Source organism: Scyliorhinus canicula, chromosome 18, assembly GCF_902713615.1.
Source record: "Scyliorhinus canicula chromosome 18, sScyCan1.1, whole genome shotgun sequence".
Classification (NCBI taxonomy): Eukaryota; Metazoa; Chordata; class Chondrichthyes; order Carcharhiniformes; family Scyliorhinidae; genus Scyliorhinus; species Scyliorhinus canicula.
Window position 1 is genome coordinate 12,147,726 of NC_052163.1, and position 23,415 is coordinate 12,171,140.

General features: G+C 41.9%; 1 protein-coding gene across 2 annotated transcripts in view; it reads right to left on the minus strand.

Moving 5' to 3' along the window:
- Positions 1-213: 213 nt before the first annotated feature.
- pcyt2 (phosphate cytidylyltransferase 2, ethanolamine) overlaps positions 214-23,415 on the minus strand; it is a 53,373-nt gene continuing 30,171 nt past the window's right edge. Inside the window, exons 7-14 of one of the 2 annotated variants that reach the window (XM_038776380.1) lie at positions 18,079-18,217; positions 17,897-17,979; positions 17,162-17,239; positions 16,979-17,044; positions 7,647-7,712; positions 5,209-5,297; positions 4,845-4,884; positions 214-1,843 (exon numbers count right to left, since the gene is read on the minus strand). In XM_038776380.1, the coding sequence (XP_038632308.1) occupies positions 1,832-1,843; positions 4,845-4,884; positions 5,209-5,297; positions 7,647-7,712; positions 16,979-17,044; positions 17,162-17,239; positions 17,897-17,979; positions 18,079-18,217 (573 nt within the window). In that variant the 3' untranslated portion in view covers positions 214-1,831. The remainder of the gene's footprint in view (positions 1,844-4,844; positions 4,885-5,208; positions 5,298-7,646; positions 7,713-16,978; positions 17,045-17,161; positions 17,240-17,896; positions 17,980-18,078; positions 18,218-23,415) is intronic. The other variant, XM_038776379.1, reaches the window with a different exon arrangement.

The following is a 23,415-nucleotide window of genomic DNA, read 5'->3' on the forward strand; positions in this document are numbered from 1 at the left end:
TTTCCTCCATAAACACTTATTATCTGCACCATTCCCCAGATACCAAGATTATTAATGCATTGATTGGCAGTCTGAGCTAACTAAGTGATCGCATTTTGTAAGATAAATATGAGTCACAAATGAAATAAATTAGGAGCCAAATAAAAGGAAATGTGTTGGAGGGAAGTGACAAAAAGAGCATGAAAAATAAAAAAATTGTCCTAAGTCAGCACATTGCTAATTCAAAGCCACACACAAATTGTGTTGGTTTATTTGTTACATTACACCAGCATATGTTACTCAGAGGCATTTATTTTAATTCACCATTGGAGAGAAGGAGAAGCAGACATTCAATTCAAACGTTCTACAGACAGATTTGCCAGAATATACATTCATTAAAACTGCGCAACAAGTTCCAGATAGGATATTTACATGTAGCACAATGTAGTTCAAAAGCAAAGTAAACACATTAAAACCAAAGGCATACAGAATGTAATCGTTCTAAAAACATGTTACTTTCCAAAATTAGGAGGGGGAAAAATTACAACAGCAGTATTACTATTTGTTGGGCAGCAATGACATATCAACAGGATGCTGTGACCACTATAATGGCTTAGCTTCAAAGGCTGTCAATGTTACTAATTCCCACTTGATGATTGCAAAGTGATGTGAACTATTAAGTGTGCTTATGTCCAAAATGGTATAAATGGGAGAAAACAAAATCTAAAAATATATTTTTTCATAACTTCAAGCATAAAGACTCCCCAAGAGCCAAAAGTCTAGTCTAGGTTCTTTTGCAGATGTATAATGTTAAAATGTAGAAGATGTTCAAAATTACAGTGCAGTGATTTTGAATGTTTTCTTCCTTAAACCGCTGATAAACAGAATTAAGATTTTATTTCTAATGTATTTGACCTCATAATTGTACATGAACAATTGTAATGTAATGGACAGTATATACTACAGATTATTAAAATATTGTCTGGTCCCAAGAAATAAAACCGCTACCAAAACGCATTGCAATTGGAGACACCAAAAATATACTAAGAAAACAATTAAGCACCACTATTAATGCTTTCATTTGCTGTTCAACCACAGGAGATTATGGCAGCAGGGGGGAGGGGGGAGAAGAGACCGGACCGAGTAATGCCTTATAGTTCAAGATCGTTAGAAAACAAAAAAAGGTTGGGATTTAAAATTGCCTCCTGTACCAAGATGAAAAGGAAATTAAAAATAATCCATGGCTCACTATTTCAAATTCAATCGCAATTATCTTGGTATTAATAAAGATCAAAATTGCTTCAGTTTTAATTGAAACCGTAAAATATCTTTATAAATAGAAAAGCAGCATGATACATACGTAAAATCCAATTACCAAAAAATAGTAATAGATATTTGAAAATTCTACAATGTTATCAGACCTTTTATAGGCCAATTAAAGGAAAATAGAATATATAATTTTTAAATTATATAATTTTAAAAACATTTTACAGCACTAGACTGTAAACACTCTTACCACTATCTGTATATTTACAAGCAGCTGGTTTAGTATGCCCAAAAAGTATTAGACTACCCCTTTAGTGCATCCCATTATTTTAAATTAAGTCTATTAAAAATATTAAAAGGTCCGCCAAGTAAACTCACTGCAAATCTATAATGCAAAAGTCTAGTAAATGTAAAACAAACAGTGCTGAACAAAGACCATTCATTAAATGTAGTGTACTGGTTTACTGGTGGATCGCACTATTCACTGCATTTCTGGTCTGGAATTCCTCGAGTTTGGTCATCACATCTCTTCTTGATGGCCTCTATTGCAGCTAGCTCCTTTGCTTCTTTCTTTTGGTTTCTTGCCTCAAATTGTAATCTTTCAACAGCAGCGAAATAAAAAAAAAGTTTCAAAAAGTGGGATAATGAATAATACTATTTATTGCAAGTAGCAAAATTCAAAATAGATTTCAATGTTACATAGCATTTATAATGTAATAAAAATTAACTGTAGTATAAAAGATCCAGTGTTTTGGGAGAAATTAAATCTTCATGAAACTATCCCCTCCTCCCCATCGCCTACACCAAAGATGGAAAAAAAGCATGTTGTTTATATTTGTCCTATTTATTCATTTTAAAAAACATTTTAAATATGTATTTTTTAAAACTTAGGTAGATCTAGAGCTTAAAATCCATCCTTTTTTCCTAATATAAATTTACAGTACCCCATTCATTTTCTCCCCAATTAAGGGACAATTTAGCATGGCCAATCCACCTAGCCTGCACATCTTTGGGTTGCGAGGGCGAAACCCACGCAAACACGGGGAGAATGTGCAAACTCCACATGGACAGTGACCCAGAGCCAGGATCGTACCTGGGACCTCGGCGCCTTGAGGCAGCAGGGCCAACCCACTGCGACACCATGCCGCCCTACATTTGTCCCAATTATAAGAATTTTTGCTGGAAAGCTTTATGTAGTTAGTTGCTTAAAAGAAAAAATAATTACATTTGTGCCCCAGTTAAGGGATGTTTGGGCTTTGGAGTGAACCACTCTCCCAAGTTTTCCAGCTTGTGGCAGACGGGAGAAAATTTAAAATCTGAATTTAACAAAAGCTTATTCAAACTAAACCTGGTCTTATGAACATAATATATTAAATCCAGCTGCAAGAGTGGAGAACATTTCTAGTAATTATGAAAGAGGCGAATATAAAAAAAAAGCTACATCTTGAAACTGATGTAAACTGACTGCAAAATCAGCTCAATTTCGAGAAGTGGTTCCCTGCCCGGAGTTCATTTGTATACATATTAAGAGTGGTGATTGATTAATACAGCTGATGAAAATAAGTTAATTTAAAAAAAATAAACTTAGTGTACCCAATTAATATTTTCCAATTAAGGGCTAATTTATCAAGGCCAATCCACCTAGCCTGCACATCTTTGGGTTGCGGGTGCGAAACCCACGCAAACACAGGGAGAATGTGCAAACACCACACGGACAGCGACCCAGAGCCGGAATCGAACCTGCACCTCAGGGTGCCATGAGGCTGCAGGGCTAACTCACTGTACCACCGTGCTGCCCTGAAAATAAGTTTATCACAAAAATACATATTGAATTAGTATCTGGTCCACCAGTTGGGAGTATCCCAATTTTAAATAACTGAAGATAATTCACAGAGAACCATTTACTAGTAATAATTGTGTATAGTCAGTTTTTGTAATTAACAACTTTTAAAATGTCATTGTCCCAAAAGAAAGGGCACGATTCAGCAGACTCAAGTTAAAGTCTGCTGAAAGGGGTACAGCGCCAAGAAACACCCAGCTATACAACCGCATTTTGCAGGATTTTTGGGCCTTGGGGAGATTCTGTCCTCCGAGTCCACACGTTTTCCTGCTGTTGAACTGAAACTTACCAGTAGGAAGGGGTCTTCGCAGATCGGGGCATCATTTTGTCTGGCAGCCCCAATTTCCCTCCTGACCTTTCAGACCCCACATGCTCCTTTGAACCCTCTCCTCACCCCCTAACCTTGAGGAGGCTCCCCCGAGAATCCCCCACCTGCCTGACAAGCCACCCTTGCCCCGACCCCCTGCAGTGCCAGCCTGAGCACCCTGGCAGTGCCACCCAAACAGAGCTCCAAGGTCCCAGCGACGGCGAGGTCCAGATCGCATCGGCGGAGCGAGTCAGGAGACCTGCAATTGGCTAGACAGGAAGTCCGATTGGGGGCTCGCGCAAGATTCACCCATTGCACCCACATCAGCGAACACCCACAATCTTGAAGGCACACACTGGGCAAAACTAGTGAAACTTGCAACGATGATGAATTATCTGGGGGAATATCGTATAAAAAAAATAGCACAAAGACTGCCAAACTCAGTTTGCACAGAATATAATTTAGTGCTTAAACATATGAAATATTTTGCAATGGTTTGGCTGATTTCAGGAGAATTGCATTGCAAAGAAAGAGAGCGACCTAGTTATAACTCTAAACAAATATTTTTAAAATGCATTTTGGTTTTGAGAGATTGATCCATATACATGTGGAGTCACTAAATTGCGATTTAAGGACCACAGAATAAAATGGCAAGAATAAATACAGAATATATCACAACTAGTCATTGGCTAACATTCTTAAAATGCAGCCATTTTCACAAGTGGTCCTTCCTTGTCTAACTCTGCCATGCTATATAGTTTCTTTTTCTTTAAACTTCCCCCCCCCAATTCATGGGCAATGAATTTAGTATGGCCAATCCACCAACCCTGCACATCTTTTGGTTGTGGGGGTGAGACCTGCGTAGACACGGGGAGAATGTGCAAACTCGGGTCTTCGGTGCAGTGAGGCAGCATTGCTAAACACTGCGCCACCGTGCTGCATAGTTTCTTCAGCAATATTAGCCGATGACCATTATCCAAATGTGTCCAAATTCTGCTTGCTAGCTTGCTACTAGTTTTGCAAGAGCAAAATTCACTGTATAAACACCCCTCGAGAAAACCACTCAACGTCTATGCAGCACACAGCAACATGGATCTAACTGGAAATTTGAAAGAATACCCACTTTAAAATGCTAATTCTATCCCATCCGAAGCACACATTCCCAACATATTGTATGGGCCCAGACACTGTTTCCAGGTTATTTGAGCATGGACAGTATTATAACCAAACCAAGTGGGAAATAGCCTTTCCATGGTCAAATGGTCTGCTGTGGCTTGCTGTCTGGTCTCACACAAAGAAAAGCCACTTGACTGAAATTCTGGGAAGTTGTTCGCTACTACTGAAACAATTCAGGAGAAAATGGAAAACATTTTTTAGATCAACAATTCGTACAAACATTTATTCAGTTTAAGTAGGAAGAATGGTGGATTGGATTAGATACTGGAGCTGTACCTTTTCATGGCAACAGCAGTCGAGTACAAATTGTTGCCACCTGTAAGAAAAGACATACAAGAGAACAACCCTTGACTTCTTTTACTCTTCTTCACAGAACTGAAATTACAAATATGCCCATTAATAATTAAATATATTGTTTTTACCCGGATAGCATTAGTAAATACTGGCTAATCAGCATTAAAATCCAAAAGATAAGCACAATGGCAGTACAGAATTAGCATTCGTAATGCAATCTTCATACCATAGCTCCAAAGACATAAAACTGGAATTATTTGCATAGACAATTCCCATATAAAATACTAGATTATTAAAAAAAGGGAAATAGCCAGCAAATGGTTTAAAATAAATATATTTTTTTCACCTGTTCTTAATTATTCTTTGAACAATGTGGTCTGTAGTGAGATCATTTCCACTATGAATGGATTTGAAGATGTTGCGTCGTTTAGGTTCCTGCAACAAAATGTAGACAATGAAAAAAACTGAACACACAAAAGATTGATAATCAGAATTTAAGGGAATGATTTTTTAAATGTTATTTGTTTTTTTCTTTCAAATTTTAAAAAAATTATAAAACGAGTACCCAATTATTTCCCCCCCCCCCCCCCCCCCCCAATTAAGGGGCAATTTAGCGTGGCCAATCGACCTAACCTGCACATCTTTGGGGTGTGGGGGTGAAACCCACGCAGACATGGGGAGAATGTGGAAACTCCACACGGACAGTGACCCAGGGCCGGGATTTGAACCCGGGTCCTTAGCGCCGCAGTCCCAGTGCTATCCACTGCGCCACATGCCACCCCAGGGAATGATGTTTTGCTCACATTAAATAGAAAACTGCCTTGCGGCATTTCCATTCGTTTTAGAATATGAAGCAATCAGTATTGTTCTCAGGTGGTAAAATAGCCAGCAGTAATATTGCAGAAATGTGGACTCGGTCAAGGCATTGCGTTGAAAGCGAATCACTTGTCGGTGATCAGAAATGGATTTCCATTAAACGGAATCATACATTCATACCTTTTTTTTTTTAGGAAGAATAATAGGTCGACCAGAAATATTTTGATTTTATTTTATTTACAAAATGGAATCCAGGCTACAATTTTAAAATGTCAGTGTGCAAATACAAATATACACACTACTTTCCACATCAGCCCCAGATGTACAACATGCTGCAGATATCCACGAAGAAGAAATGGACAGAAGAACAGAAAATAACTAAAACAGCCATTTGACTTAAAGGAGGAAACAGCCACTCACAACCACACACACCTGAAGTGGCAGAAGTAAAAATAGTAAATAGCAACTTGTCCAATATGCAGGAGAGCTTGGCTTTCAAAGCAGAGCATCTGGCACAATCATCGGAACAGAAAACACAAACTACAGTTAGGTCCAAAGGGAACGGACAGATCTGATTGTCCAGATGCAAGACCCTCCCTCACAACCAAAAACATTAGTGTTGTCCAAACTATCAGAAAAGCATCAGATTGGGAATGTAAAATTATTCTAATGTTAACTGACCAAAATGTAAATAACAATTGTCACCAGATCGGATGCAAGTCCAGATAATGAAAAACCCATGGGGCTCTTTTAGCCTCTCCAGATTAGCTGCTCTCAGGACTCCTTCATTCTGATTGAAGCCCTTTACCAGACGGAGACTCTATGTGGATCCAGATCCCTTTGTGTCAACCGGTGGCTGTCAATGGAGACCAAACCAAGGCCCAGACTCCCGACCCTCACAATAACTGGTGCTTCTGCAAATTTTCTCCATTTCTCAATTCAAAACAATATCCTGCACACGTATCTGGGCTCTATCACTGTGAAAATATGAAAAGTAAACAAAGAACCACTCCCACATCTGTAGATGGCAGCCAGGTCCGGACAGGCACAAGGTTGATGGCTCTCCAGGGCCTAACCTCAGCCTTGTTACTGGTGGAGATTTCCCAAGCTTTCTGACACTCCCTCTTCTATTTTCTATTTCTGCTTTTTCTCCACTGCTTCCCGGAGGATACCAGACTCGTCACCCAGCAACTGGTCAAAAAACAATTGGTGACGGCACAGCCAAAATGTCCCCTGCGAGCAGGCCAGAATAACTGCTCCTCAACCTCCAATCACAGGTTCCCTTCCTCTCACCCGTTTAGTTCCTCCAGTCATAGACTCGTCTCCGAGGGGCAGCAAGAGCACGGGAGGGCAAAATCTGTGGCTGGTGGTGCAGCTGTCTTGCCAGTGCTCGCTGCTTTACCAGTGAGAAATCTGCAGTCAGTTCTCACTCTCACTGACTGACAGCCCAGTTGTGATTATTTTAAAGCCCTGTACATTGGACTATCATAGAATCACACTGCAGAAGGAGGCCATTCGGCCCATCGAGTCTGCACCGGCCCTTGGAAAGAGCACCCTACCCAAGCCCACACCTCCACCCTATCCCCGTAACCCAGCCCAACCTTTTTTGGACACCAAGGGTAATTTATCAAGGCCAATCCCCTAACCTGCACATCTTTGGACTGTGGGAGCACCCGGAGGAAACCCACGTAGGCACGGGGAGAACGTGCAGACTCCGCATAGACAGTGACCCAAGCCAGGAATCGAACCTGGGACCCTGGAGCTGTGAAGCAACAGTGCTAAGCACTGTGCTACCATGCTGCCCGACAAGTCTGAAAATATATTTAAAATAGCAGGTTTTAGAGACTCCGAGGTTCAGAATATGAGAAATCCACCAAACAGCTGACATTTCTCATTCCTGCAGAGCTCAATTATAAAATAATTATCTTTGTAATTGCACTTTAGCTCAGATGACAAACCTTAACTTACAGCGTATGGGTCTGAAGCATCTTTATCAGCCATTACTTCTGTCTTTCCATGGCAGACCAAGTCAACCTAGAGAGAAAAGACCATTAACAAACAGTTCATACAGCCTATTCATCACTTCATATTGAATAGATTAATAAATAACAGCAAGCAGCTTGGATTTGGCCTGGTGCTTCATGGCTGAACTCCTTTGATGCAACTTAATCTTTTCATTTTCTTTCTTCCCCAACCCACCTCAACAAATTAGAAAAGCAAAATATTTTCAAATGCTTGAAGTCAGAATCAAAATGGAATAGTTTTTCCAGATAATTTGCCCAGGAAACCAGCATGGAACATAGTAGCACAAATTAGCAATGAGAAAAATTTTAAATTTATGAAATACTACATCAAAACGCCAGATGATTTCATAAGCGTAGTGTTAAAGCTTTGAAATTAACGATCAATGAGTTCAACTGTGGGAGCTGGTGGAATCCAGTCGAGGCTGATGGAGAGGCAATTTCCCCAACAGTATGTAAAGGAGCTAATGAGCTGTCAGCAGCCTAAAAAAAAATCAATCGCAAAATGTTCAAGACTTCAGCACAATATTTTCAAATTCAGTACTACTTTGTTCACCTTAAAAATTAGAGAGCCAAGACATTGTGGGAATAACACTTATGGTAAATTGATACTCCAACATGGGTGCAGCTGATTTTCCTGCTCACTAGCACCAATCCCTCACACTGATATGCACGAACAAATAATCCTGCATTATAAGGTTACTTCATCCAGACCCTTGTTTTGCAGAGTAATTCCATTCCTTACATAGATTGAAGCTGAATTAGGGAATCTTTGGCTGTAAAAGTTACTGTACGATGATTTCAGTAGCAGTTACATGCCAAAAGAAAAAGCATTAAATGATTTGTACCATTAGAATTTAAGACTAATGTGAACATAGATGCATCCATTATCTAAGTATTTTATAAAATACAGAATATTATGTCCCACCGACAAATCCAACCATGGCAATGCCAAGAAGGGAAACAAAAGGCAAGAGGTTAGTTTTTCCCAGGTGCTTGAGGACGTGAGGGCGCCAATATGAACGTCTATATATTTTGAAAAAGATTGTTAAAGTTACATACATCAGTTTTTCTCCCTTTCACCTGAAAATTTCAACAGTGCGTAGTACAGGCTCGACCAGTACCCATGATCAAATGGCCGTTAATTAAGAACTTGTAGCAGACAATTGAATTGCACAGAGCATCACAGGACTAGCAAATGTTACTCAAGTGTGATCAGGTGCAAGAAACCGGTGATTTTTATCACCCTAAGCTACAGGCACCGATGCCCACTCACTACTCTTTCTGAGAACTTACCACAGAAAGTAGGTTAGTATTTTAGGTCTTTGATTTTTTGTTAAAGGATCATAGACCCTAAATCTTATATTACTCTGGGGATTCCTCGGTTTGATCAGTTGAATATTTACACGATTGTTTGCTTATTTTTCAGATTTTCAGCATCAGTTTTCGGTTCACTTAAAGCAACGCAAATTTTTATGACTGGTTCCTCTGTATACTCGACTGGGCAATTTGCTGACCCACTGCCAAAAATCTATGCTGTGTTCTTTACTTCCGTTATAGACGAGCAAGGGGTACAATTTACAAAATGATTAAATCAATGTATAATTAGTGAAAACTGATTTTAATTTGCCTTCCTTTCATCCTTTTTGTTAAAAGTATAACACTGAACATTCACCAGTTTGAGATGGGTGCTCAAATTTAATTTGATTGGGAGGGACAGAAACATAATTTCAGTTTAAATTTTCGGTACAATATATTTGCTCTTGCCCCCTCCCCCTTTATGCAGCACAATGTAAACAAATGATCATGTACAGGTCATTCAAAGCCCAAACAACACTGATTTAAGCTGATTTCGAACAAATGCAATGGTCACATGAGGAGAACATTTTTAATTTAGTGGTTATTTTTGTGAGGGCCACGGAGAATCCAGCACAAGTTTGTAGAATCGAAAGAAATAACTTTTATTTACAATTACATATATACAACAGCAGCAGTACTTCACCACTGCTCTATTCCTCTAGCTGGTTCCAGCTCTATTTATGCAGGTGACTCTGCTAATGATTTCTCTGCACTCCTCATTGGGGGAGCTCATACTCACTAAGTATTGTAGAGAGAGCACACATGGGCTGTGGAGGCACTCAATTCCATTGCTGAGAGACTGCTACAAGCATTTGCAGACATGAGAGAGAGAGAGAGTGAGTGGGGCAGAACATTCTGCTGGTAAGGCTTCAGCCAGAGGCTGGATTTAACTGCCTGCCTCTTTTATGCTTGCTTGATAGACTGCTGCTGCTGACTCTTGGAGGGCGGAGAGGGGTGGTCAACTGAATGCCTTGTTGCAGGAGAGGACTGGATTGGGTTTATTTATTGTCACGTGGAAAGAAAAAGGGAATAAAAGAAAATAAATACGGCAACACAAAGTATACAATGCAACTACATAAGCACCGGCATTGGGTAAAGTATACAGGGATATGGTGTTAATGGGATCAGTCCATAAGAGGGTCATTTAGGAGTCTGGTAACAGCAGGGAAGATGCTGTTTGAGTCTGTTCGTGTGTGTTTTCAGACTTCTGTATCTCCTGCCTGATGGAAGAAGTTGGAGGAGTGAGTAAGGCGGGTGGGAGGGGTCTTTGGTTATGCTGCCCGCTTTCCCCAGGCAGCGGGAGGTGTAGATGGAGTCAATGGAGGGGAGGCAGGTTCGTGTGATGGACTGGGCTGTGTTCATGACTCTCTGAAGTTTCTTGCGGTCTTGGGCTCAGCAGTTGCCATACCAGGCTGTGATGCAGCCACATAGGGGCTGGTTTAGCACACTGGGCTAAATCGCTGGCTTTTAAAGCAGACCAAGGCAGGCCAGCAGCACGGTTCAATTCCCGTACCAGCCTCCCCGAACAGGCGCCGGAATGTGGCGACTAGGGGCTTTTAACAGTAACTTCATTTGAAGCTTACTTGTGACAATAAGCGATTTTCATTTTTTTTCATTCGATAGGATGTTTACTATGGTGCATCTGTAAAAGCTGGGAAGAGTTAATGTGGACATGCCGAATTTCCTTAGTTTCCTGAGGAAATATAGGCGCTGTTGTGCTTTCTTGGTGGTAGCGTTGACATGGGTGGACCAGGACAGATTTTTGGTGATGTGCACCCCTAGGAATTTGAAACTGCTAACCATCTCCACCTCGGCCCCGTTGATGCTGACAGGGGTGTGTACAGTACTTTGCTTCCTGAAGTCAATGACCAGCTCTTTAGTTTTGCTGGCATTGAGGGAGAGATTGTTGTCGCTGCACCACTCCATTAGATTCTCTATCCCCCTCCTGTATCCTGACTCGTCGTTATTCGAGATCCGGCCCATTATGGTCGTATCATCAGCAAACTTGCAGATGGAGTTGGAACCAAATTTTGCCACAAAGTCCTGTGTGTACAGGGAGTAGAGTAGGGGGCGAAGTACCGAGGGAGGAAGTCAGGTACTCTGCTGCCTGTGAGGAAGGGGGGCGGCCTGAATCAACTGCAACATGCTGGAGGTTTGGAGGACTGGTTTACCATCTGATGCTGCTTTTGTTTGGACTGCGGATTGTTTGGAATGTTTCTATGTTTGGAAGCCATGTGTTGTTCCTACCTCTCCTGCTTTTGTGGCCTGGACTGGCGGCTGGCTGGAGCCGATAACTGGACATTGGGACTACAGGAGGACGACGGAGGTGGCTCACCTCAAGTGGACACCTTGGGAGGCCGTAATGACACATCTGTGAAGGCTGTTGACCACTTCTGTGTAATAATTACTGCTTTTAGTTCAAGTTTGGAAGGCCATGTTAATGGCTGGTGTCTTTGTACTGCTGCATATTGTCGTTTAATGTTTTCTCATATGCTTGTTAGTGTATTTATGCTATTTTCGGTCTACTGTCTGGGCTGCTGTCTTTGCTATGTTTCTGCTGTTTTTGTGCTTTCTTTTGGTGCACGCTACTGATGCTAGTGGGGGTATTCCCTTTCCTTCTTCCATTACCCCGTGTCAGTGAGATCCATTCCGGCGGGTTGGGCTGCTCAGAGTGCCCTTCCACCAAAGTGGGTCTCTGGCTTGGGGGGGGGGGGGGGGGGGGGGGGGGAGGCACTGCCTTGGCAGCTGGTTGTGTTGTTCCATGTCTTTTGATAAGCTCTGTATGGTTTGGTAAAACACTCCCTTTCTCTTCTGCCATGTCCTGCATCGGTGTGTGCTTTCCCGGTGGTCTGTACTACTCGTTTGGGTGCCGTTCCACCGATGTGGGGCTGCCGTTAGGGCAGGGCATTGGTGTGGCCTTTTCTGGTGGTCTGTGCTGCTCATTTGGGCGCCTGTCCACCGACATGGGGTTACCATTGAAGGGACGGAGAGAGAAGTGGTCGCATGCTGACTTTGTAGCTGGTGGCCTGTTTAAAAGGAACTGTTGTTTTGGATTGAACTGTGGCCCGTTTGTGGGAGGGGGGGGGTTCCCTCTCTCTCTCGCATTGTGCCCTATATCGGTGCTTTTCAGGTGGCCTGTGCTGCTCGATGAGCACCTTTCCGCCGATATGGGGCCGCCATTGGGGACAGGGGATGGTTTTGTGTGTGTGCTCTGATGGTTTTTATAGCTTGTAACTGCTTTCGACATGCCAGCTGGTTGCTTTGTTCCATGTCTTGTGATAAGCTCTGTATGGTTTGGGCTGAATTGTGCCCCTCTTGAGGGGTGGACTGTTCTTTCTCTCTCTCTCCTTCGCTGTGCTCCGTGTTGGAGTGGCCTTTCCACTAATGTAGGGCGGGGAGGAGGAGGTGGTTAGTGTGTTCTGGGGTGCTATGTGTTTGGTGTCCTTGTATTGTTTTCTGTACTTTGGTAATGTTATTAAATTAATATACTTTCCAATAGCAATCAAGCAGGTTATAAATCAGGATCTGGAATGCTCAGGAGAGGAGGTTTACAGTATTTTGATGTTTGGCAATTTAAGGCTGCATGTCCTCTAGTGGCCAGTGACACAAGTTCTACAGGTTAATTGCTTTGAGCCACAAACTGAAGGAGTGCGCAGATGAAAAGAGAGAAAACAGGGAAACATTTTGTTATTTACTTCCTCTTAAAACATATTCCATTGTCCAACACTGTTGGAATTGCATGGCAGTTATTGTTCACTGCTTTAGAATTGGAAACGGCACTGGAGTCCTACGACTCAGTCAACTGGAGGATAAACTGTTTTGTGCTGTGATTTATGTAGGAATTTCAGATATATACTATATTATACACATTTGGTGCTGTAAGGATTAAAAGCCTGGATTAGTAAATCTATGACTGCTGCAGTACTCTTTTTTTTAAAGTCCTAGTTTAAAAGACAGACACTTTGGCTACAATAGATAATTAAAGCAACGTAGAAGTTGGGCTAATAGAATTTTGTTTATATAAAGAAAATTCCCTGGGGAGTAGATAATTAGAAACAATGGCCGGGATTCTCCCCTACCCGGCGGGGGTTCCCGGCGCGATGGAGTGGTGTGAACCACTCTGGCGTCGGGCCGCCCCAAAGGTTTGAGTGGGAAGTCTCTGCACCTTTACGGGCCAAGCCCTAACAATGAGGGGCTAGGCCTGCTCCGGAGTGGTTGGCGCTCCACCGGCTGGCATGGAAGGTCTTTGGCGCCATGCCAGCTGGGGCCGAAAGGACTTCGCCGGCCAGCGGAAGTCCGCGCATGCGCTGGAGCGTCAGCTGCTGCTGACGTTATCCCCGCGCATGCGCTGGGGAGGGGGTCACTTCCGCCATGGTGAGGACTATGGCGAAGGCGGAAGGAAGAGTGCCCCCACGGCACAGGCCCGCCGGCCGATCGGTGGGCCCCGATTCCGGGCCAGGCCACCGTGGGGGCCCCCCCAGGACCCCGGAGCCCGCCCACCGGTAAGGTAGGTGGTTTGATCCACGCCGGCGGGAGAGGCATGACAGCGGCGGAACTTCGGCCCATCACAGGCCGGAGAATCGCTGGGGGGTGGGGCACGCCGACTGGCGCGGAGCGATTCCCGCCCCCGCCGAATCTCCGGTGCCGGAGAATTCGGGCCACGGCAGGATTGACGCCAGCCCCCGGCGATTCTCCGACCCGGCAGGAGGTCGGAGAATCCCACCCAATGTGTTTAAACTTGAATAATCAGGTCATGGGATTTGAGTGGGATAAAGATGATGTAACTAATGAGAGGAGCTAGGGTGGTACCAGGTCTCTAGCAGGTAGGCAGAGCTTAGGTTTTGGCTGGAATGTTAGCCGAGAAGCAATTTCTGAAGAATACAGCCAGAGACTCTGCATTATTCGGACAAGGTTCAGGTCTCTTTCTTCAAACAGTCTGAAAATATCTCTATTAAATGTTTGGCAAGTAATTATGTGCTGGCTAACTGTATTTAAAAGTGGATTTTGACTCGAGATAGGTTTTGCTTGAGTGGAGATAAAAGATAGTAGTTTGGAGATTTTTCATTTAATTGGTAAATGTTGTTATAATTATAAGCTATTTTCTTTATGATGTTAAAATTAGTAATACTGTGCCCGTAATTAAGTTTGTTTTAATATACTACATTCCTGTTTTTTGTGTGGAATCACTCTGGGAGCAAAGCGTCCTTTCCTCAGTCTTACAAATTAAATAAAATATTGGAGTTTCTCCTTTTTCCTACCAACTATTAGGGTTTGGTGCGGGATCATAATAATGCTATGTAATTGTAGATGAGTAAAGGGCCATTTTTACAAAATTTTTAAGTGGATGCAGAGTACTGTTGAAAATAAAGACATCCTGTCAAAGCGTAGCTGAACTAAATTACGAACCCGACACATAATCTTAAATTGGCTGAGTGTCTAATTCTCAGCACGCTCGGGATCAGTCAGTTACCCAATCGCAGAATCACATCCAACGTTTTAATTATGTTGTGAGTTTTTCAAGCACACATTGGCTGGGTACAGTCAGTACTTTGCCTCTTGCGAACAGCCGAAGAAACGGAACGTGCTGTTGATATGATCTGATGTACGGTCGATGTACCTGCCATCACACTGGCACTGAAGTTCGTACACCACATTATTCCTTTGTGAGATGGGCAGTGTGTCTTTTAGGCTTGACGGCAGTACCTTGCTAGTGGAAAACACCACTTGCTAGTGGAAAACATCACAGTAGCAGTGTGAAACAGCTAGCTTCTTCACCTGTTACGCAAATGTTTGCGATACTTTACTCTTCAAGGGAAATTTTGAGGTGTAACGGGCACTTTTCAGGTTCAGAAGTGGCGACCTCAAACCCATACACGAGTTTGCCTGATATACAGCAAGAGGTGATCAGGATAGTCCATATCCTGCAGGGTAGCTTTGACGTGCTCTATTTCAGCATCAAGCTTGCACAAGTGAGCAATAGGCTTCGGCCCTATTTACGAGATTGCTGATAAGGATAATCTTGTAGAGGTTTAGGAATCCCAACATTTACATTGACCAGTCAAAGTAGGCTTGTGTACAGAGTAGAGAATCCATTAGCTGACTTCTTAACTAGCAATTTGAAGAAAGGGAGCTCCATTAGACTACTCCAGTTTCAAAGTTGAATTTGAGGGTAGGCTGAAGCACATTAAGGTGTGCAGCTGCAGATTCAGATATAGCAAATATCTACATATTTGAAATGTGCAAAGGTTAAGGGTCATTCGAGTAAAAACTTGTTTCTCATGGAAATCCACAAAAATGTCAGCAAGAGCGGGCACAAGGGGAATCCATGGCAACACCACCCATTTAAACACACATAGCGTCATTAAAACAAAATTCATATCGCTTTTACCTGCAGAGAAAAGGTTTCTGCACGTGCCCAGTTTACCTCAAAATTACCCTGGAATGATTAAGTATCTAAAAACTTTGATATCAAACAGTGTATCCCTTCGGTTGTTCGCAAGGTACTGTAGGCAGAGTACTGGCCTTACTCAATCAACCTACACTTCAAAGACTCAGAATGTAAATGTCCAATGTTAGATTTGATTCCACAATTGGATAGCACTTGCTGAACAATCTGGAGTGTGCTAAGAATTACACTAACAACCAATTTTTCAGATCATCCGCAGACTCGCATGCTTGAAGCTACATGGTTTATATCCAGGGACTGTCCTCCGCAGGCAAAAGGAATCTATCCAGATTGCAGCTTTTCTGAATGAACAAAGCACGGCTCCCTGAGGTTTTCACCACGGCAATGTTTCAGCCAAGCAGAAATTACTTGCCAACCAATTAGCACCCCTCTTCTCATGCAGTATAAATTGATGTTCCTTTTGAATCTTCGCATTCTTGTAATCTGTCCTGATGAGTGCAAGATGAAAACTTCATCAGCACTGCCTTTTTTTTTTTCAGCAGTACCGATTTTAGTTCACTCTTCTTTCGTCTCCTCCCACCCCCATGTTCAGTGTTGTCACAACATATTACCACTAATTTCACCACTATTTTTATAATTGTAAAAAAATACAATTGGAAGTTAACCGTATAGAGAGACGTCTTTGGGTAGAAATTCTATAATTATATATTTGTGTTCACAATTCAGAATCAAAAGCTTAATGTGTACAAGTGTATGAGGGGCATGGACAGGATGGATAGGGAGCCGCTGTTGCTCTTAGTTGAAGGGTCAGTCATGCGGGGACACAAGTTCAAGGTGAGGGGCAGGAATTTAAGGGGGGGGGGAAATGTGAGGAAAAACTTTTTTATAATTTCAAGTACCCAATTCTCTTTTTTCTCCAATTAATGGGCAATTTAGCGTGGCCAATCCACCTACTCTGCACATCTTTGGGTTGTGGGGGCGAGGCTCTCACAGACATGGGGAGAATGTGCAAACTCCACAGGGACTGTGATCCAGGGTCGGGATTTGAACCCAGGTCCTCAGTGCCGTAGGCAGCAGTGCTAGCCATTGTGCCGCCGTGCCATCCAAGGAAAATGTTTTACCCAGAGGTTGGTACAGTAAGAAGTCTTACAACACCAGGTTAAACACCAACGCCGGCATCGCCACACCAGAGGTTGGTGACAGCCTGGAATGCACTGCCTGGGAGGGTGGTAGAGGCCTGTTGCCTCACATCCTTTAAAAAAAAAATACCTGGATGAGCACTTGGCGCATTATAACATTCAAGGCTATGGGCCAAGTGCTGGGAAATGGGCTTAGGTAGGTCAGGTGTTTTTCATGTGTCGGTGCAGGTATGATGGGCTGAAGGGCCTCTTCTGTACTGTATTTTCTGTGATTCTGAATAGGATTTAAGGTTTTGATTCCAAATTTTTAAACATTGAATTTCAAAAAAGCACCTACTAGCCAGATTTAGAGAGGGATGAATTTAATAACTATACCTTGAAGTGGTCCAGTAAATCTGCAGTCACAGAGTAAGGAGCTCCTATTACTACTTCCGACACATACTAAAAGAAAGCAGAAAAATATTGTGACAAATAAAATTTAGAAGAAATAGTTCACGCATTGGAAAACCAGCGAGTGGTTAGAACATACTCAAATTGATAATAAAACACTGTACTCACTCGACACGCCAGTACACTGAGTGTCCTTTCATGCACATTCATTATTGGGTAATTTTTTCCCTTGTATCGGTTCACTTCCTACAACAAAAGAAAGGTGTGCAATTAAGAATACCAACATTTAACTTCCAAGCTTGAACTGAATGGAACATGCAGGATGAAACACTTAACAGTCAGGTGGAAGGTAAGCACTTATTGTGCTGCACGAGCTGAGCAGAGAAAAAAGAGCAAGCATGCACGCGGACAGAATTATAGGAAGAAAAACACAGCCCGACAGCATCTATACCCATAAATACCAACTTGATTTAAATTGTAATTTCAGTTTAATCATAGTTAGAAATTATTTTTATTATACATTGGAGAGCACATTAATGGAGGTTACTATAGCATAAATATTTTCCATTATTTAAAAGTGCAATTGGCTGTATCAAAATAATTTTTGTTTGACAGAAGTTTCAAATTAGGATATGCCTCCTTTCTGTACTGTCACAAGAGTTCAATTGACTATTTGTATATTTATTGCAAAGCACTGAAGCAGCAGATTTAAATTGATATTAACTCGACTGAAACGCGAGTGAATGTACAAGTGTTCTCAAAAATAAAAATGAATGCATAGATTGCAAAAACTATACATGATAGAAAATTATCTGCATCAGTAAAAGTTTTTGTCTCCTCTTTCTGGACGTTACTCGGCTTTAATGACAAATATGATAAAAATAATCAGTAAACTGTACTTACCTGGTCAAAATGAAGACCAACAATAATATACGGCCTTTCTGCCAACTTATAGACACTTTCCAGAAAGTCTACATGACCGATATCTTTTCAAATTGTAAAGGAATGAAGAGTTAATAAGATTTAATATACTGCAAAACAGGCATGCTTTCACATGAACCAAAATTAGCTCTCAGTAAGGATACGGAACAAATCAAATGCTCCTGCTACGTAGATTATTGTATCATTTGGTTGAGGTTCTTTTCCAGAAGCAAACTGAATAATCTTTTGGGATGTCTGCAAAAACTGAGATACTCCAGTCCAAGGGCTGTGACCTTTTGGTCCCTTTCAAAGTAAAAAAGAAGGATTTACTTCAGGACACTTGCTATTTAGATATCCAGCATTTTCTCTTCAATCAGAAAACAAATACCTCCACATCAGATACATTTTCAGCTCAAAATACCTTGTGAGCAAAGCTTGTTTTGCAGCTTGTACTTGGATAATTGTGCAGTGTAATTACTTTTTGTTTGAAAAACATTTTATTGAGGCATTTCTATATATACACATCAAACACAACCAAAAAGAAAAAGCAAGCACAACAGCGCCTGTACTTAGACTTTGGCATGTCCACACAGACTCTTACCAACTTTTACAGGTGCACCATAGAAAGCATCCTATCTGGCTGCATCACAGCCTGGTATGGCAACTGCTTGGCCCAAGACCGTAAGAAACTACGAATCGTGAGCACCACCCAGTCCATCACATAAACCCGCCTCCCATCCAATAACTCTGTCTACACCTTGAGAAAGCGGGCAGCATAATCAAAGATCCCACCAATCAGGCTTATTCACTCTTCCAACTTCTTCCATCGGGCAAGAGATACAAAGGTCTGAGAACACACACTAACAGATTAAAAAACAGCTTCCACCCCGCTGTTACCAGACTCCTAAACGATCCTCTTATGGACTGATCTGATCTCTATCTTCTCTACTGAGTAGTACTACATTCCTGTATGTTTCACCTGATGTCTGTGTCTATGTTTTCACATTGTGTATTTTATGTATATTGTGTATTTTATGTTTCCCTACTTATTTTTTTTCCATGTACGGAATGATCTGGCTGAGCTGCATGCAGAACAATACATTTCACTCTACTTCGGTACACGCGACAATAAACAAATACAATCCACATGCAAGATTATGCATCATTTTTGTAATTGAAAAATAAACCAATATGGAGTTTGTACTGCATTGAGTCGCCCAGGAAGAATGCATACAATACATGATTTATAAATGTGTTCTTCCTTGCTGCATTCTAGTAAGCTATTTGAGAAACTGAAATTAGAAACATTTTAAGCGTTTTGGTCTTAAAGTTGCCCCTGCAATTAACAAAACTATACATTAAGCAGCATTAAAGGTAAACCAAAATTAGATTGCTCTATGAATGTACTATAATTATAGTTTTGACTGGTTATATTTACAGCTCAAATCCCACACCCATTTTTTTTTGAAAACCAAAAGCTTCCTGTTCTATTCTCTAATCAAAAGGGCTGTGACATTGTGACATGTGAGGCTAGAATATTTCTGAGCCTCTGTTTGTATTATTATCTGATAGAACACTCGTGCATTTCCTTGTGGTCCAATGCAACTTCTAGACTGATTTTTCTCTCCACATGCTTTTGTTTTGGAGTCTCCTTTGGGAAAATTCCTGAAATTAGTATTGTGGGGGGAGTTGCTCATTGAAATATACATCCCATTACTGCACCCTAATTTTTTTGTTCTGTGCAGCCCTTTAATTTTTTTACAGTAAGAAGTCTTACAACACCAGGTTAAAGTCCAACAGGTTTGTTTCAAACACGAGCTTTCGGAGCACGGCTCCTTCTTCAGGTGAATGGAAAGGCTTGTTCCAGAGATGTTTATATAGACACAGTCAGAGATGCCCCGGAATGCGAGCACCTGCAGGCAATCAAATCATCAAAGATGCAGAGAGAGAGGTAACTCCAGGTTAAAGAGGTGTGAATTGTCCCAAGCCAGTTCAGTCGGTAGGCCTCTGCAAGTCCAGGCTTGTTGGTGGGGGCCGAATGTAATGCGACATGAATCCCAGATTCATGTCGCATTACATTCGGCCCCCACCAACAAGCCTGGACTTGCAGAGGCCTACCGACTGAACTGGCTTGGGACAATTCACACCTCTTTAACCTGGAGTTACCTCTCTCTCTGCATCTTTGATGATTTGATTGCCTGCAGGTGCTCGCATTCCGGGGCATCTCTGACTGTGTCTATATAAACATCTCTGGAACAAGCCTTTCCATTCACCTGAAGAAGGAGCCGTGCTCCGAAAGCTCGTGTTTGAAACAAACCTGTTGGACTTTAACCTGGTGTTGTAAGACTTCTTACTGTGCTCACCCCAGTCCAACGCCGGCATCTCCACATCATGGCTACCATTTAATTTTTTTGTCATCCTTCCATCGAGCAAAATTATGGACGTGCATTTTGTTGGCAAGATCAGAGTGAAGCGAGTTCTGCCACAGATGAAATGATTATCAGATGCTGTTTTCGATGTTGGCGCCTGTCACCAAGTTGTGCTAACCACGGTGTTGCACAGGTGAAATTGCTATTTTCCTCTGTCATCAGCACGTGGCTCCCGGTTGCAAGAATCAATATTTAAAGACTTCATGTCATGCTTGAAAGCATCCTTTAAGTGGGGCTTTGTGCATCTGGCTGTAGTTAGTTCACCATAAATAAAAGCCTTAGGTACGCAAACATCTTCTATCTTGTGAACATGCCAGCAGTGACCTCTGCCCGATGAGTGCCAACAATCTTGGGAGTTTTGCATTGGAAAAAACTGCTGCCTTCATGATTTTGTCCTTCCATGAGATAAATAGCAAAGATCAAAGCTGTTGAATTTCCGTTCTATATAGGGGCTGGTTTAGCACAGGGCTAAATAGCTGGCTTTTAAAGTAGACCAATTTGCTAACCACTTCCAGTAGGATATTATTTCAGTGCGAGCAGGGGCAGAGATGTGACACCCTATCTGATGACCAGAGTTTTCTTGACATATTTGGTAAGGGAGGACATGTTACAGGAAAGGGAGAAACAATCCACGAGTCTTTATAACCATCTTTCTGTGTTAGTGACTAGTTCGGCATCATCAGGGTATGGTATGCAGGTAAACATCTTGTATGTCTATAGGGAAGGCAAATGTCAGGAGTGTGGAGAAGTAAATACTAAAGTGGGTGCTAGGACAGTCCTGTTTCACTCTATACTTCTCCCTGAAACTGTCAGAAGTAGTGCCCTCCGTCTGTACAAAGCAGTGCATGTTGTCATAGAAAGAGTGGATGAGACTTGTGGCCAGCTCATTTTCCCTAAAATCTTGTAGTATCCAGCCTGATGGTGTTGCATGCTTTAGTGAGATAATACAAAAAGATAAAAAGATATATCTAGTCCAATACACTTTTCTAATAAGGAAAATATGTAGATCTGTCAGCACAGAAACAATACTGTACTTCTGGAAATGCTTGATTTGCAAGTAGATGGGGTCTTTTAAGCATGACCTGAGCAAAGACCTTCCCAGTGAAATTATGCAGCAAGATACCAATATAGTTGTTGCAATCTCCTCCATAACTTTTGTTTTTGCACAAGATGATGAATTTTGCTTCACAAATGTCCTGTAGAACACATCCTACCTTCCAACAGATAATGGTGGTCATGAAGGTGTGGCTGTAGATGGGATTTTCCATGCTTGAGCAGTTGGCTGGAATTCCGCCCTTCCCACAATCTTGTGCGGCCGCACAAACACAAATAACATCCAAGGCCGATTTGTGCTGAGCCTGCACAGTAACTTCCAGGTTGCACAGCTTAAGAGGGAACATTGCATCCCGCCTCTTGGTTGCATATTTGTACTGAGGAGTGTTGAACCTCACATTAAGCAATTTATCCATCTTTTTGTTTTGTTGCTGGAAAATATTTATTCAAAGAGCATGTCCTGTGGAACGGATCCTCCCTTCCAATGGAAAATGGTGGTCATGGAGGTGTGGCAGTAGATGGGATTTTCCATAGTTAGAATTGTGTTACCCATTCGATGCAGATTTGAAATTAGCATAATTTTCTGAGTGTACAAATATTTTCAGAGGTGACAAACTTTGCAATGTCAAATGAAAGCAGATCTGGAATATCACGTAAATAATACATCTCAGCACATGCTGTAAAATGCAGTCAGGACTCGTTTTTGAAGTGTCGAGCTAAAATTCGTCAAATAATAACAAGTGCATTGCAGAACAAGCAATCCAAAGCTGCCATCTAGTGGAAATATCTAGTCACAAGCATCTTATTTAGGCTGAACTGTCTCTCTGGTTGGAGCCTATATACATGTTGCTTAAGAAATCACAGTTTGTGGTTTTATTTGCAGAGTAAAAGGTACAGGACAGAAAAAAAGACCATTATGGATTACCGAAGTGCAGAAAACCTAGTATGCAACTGAACTCGCATCCATCATATTTTCAACCTTTTCTAAAGTCAAAAAACATCTATTGATGTGAAAAATATGACACTTCAATGAACATTAACTATTTATTTATATTGAATTTGCTACAGAAGTATGGATACTTTTAGACACCACCACTGTGGCACCACCATACCCAAAGCTGTACACTACGAGCAACAAATGGAGCCTCATAAAACCTCTGGAAAATCCAACAGTAATTTATTAAAGGGCAAACTTGAAATGTATTTTCACGCAAGCCAAGAGCGCTTTTTAGTTCAAAATGTCAGTTATGGGCACCATGTGATGCGGGAATGGGAATAGCAGCTTTTCCAAAGGCTCTGGCATTATTTTTTTTTAAAAACCCGTTCATCGAGTTTGCTTAACTCAGGGCATTCATTAATGTTCCGTACACTTTTGGTTAAGAGTAGAGAAAAAATTATGAGGAATCCTAAGAACGCTGGCGATAAAAGGGAGTAGTCAGACACAACAGGGGTGGAACTGTCTTCTCAATATGGCGACCTGATCCTTGATCAAGCTCTCAACCCGGTGCTTTCAAAGATCTGTAACATTATTAGTTACAGATGACAAACTCGGCTTGCTGACACAGAACTTAAGTTCTCATGAGACCGAGCTGCAGAATACTAATCAAAGGCTCGATGAAACGGAGGAAAGAATTCTGAGTGCCGAAATTGTTGCTTCCTCAGCCGAAGCCCACATTCATTCCTTGGAAGACCAGCTACGTGGTATGTCAGACATCCTAGAGGTTCTGGAGAACAGAGGTTGGAAGAAGAATGTTTCGGTCGTGGGTCTGCCAAAGGAGTGGAGGGTAAGATCCCCGTTACGTCTTTTTGAGAGCTGGCTACCACGTTTCCTGAAGCAGGATGTGAAGGCTGGACATTTCATGCTGGAAAGGGCACATCGTATCCTGTCTTTTGAGGCCCAAGAGTCAAACAACACCCCAGGCCCATAATCATTCACTTTCACAACTTCCAAGATTGGCAGAAAGTTCTGGAGGCAGCTGGGCATGGTGGGACCTGGTTCCATGAAGGGGAGAGGATCTC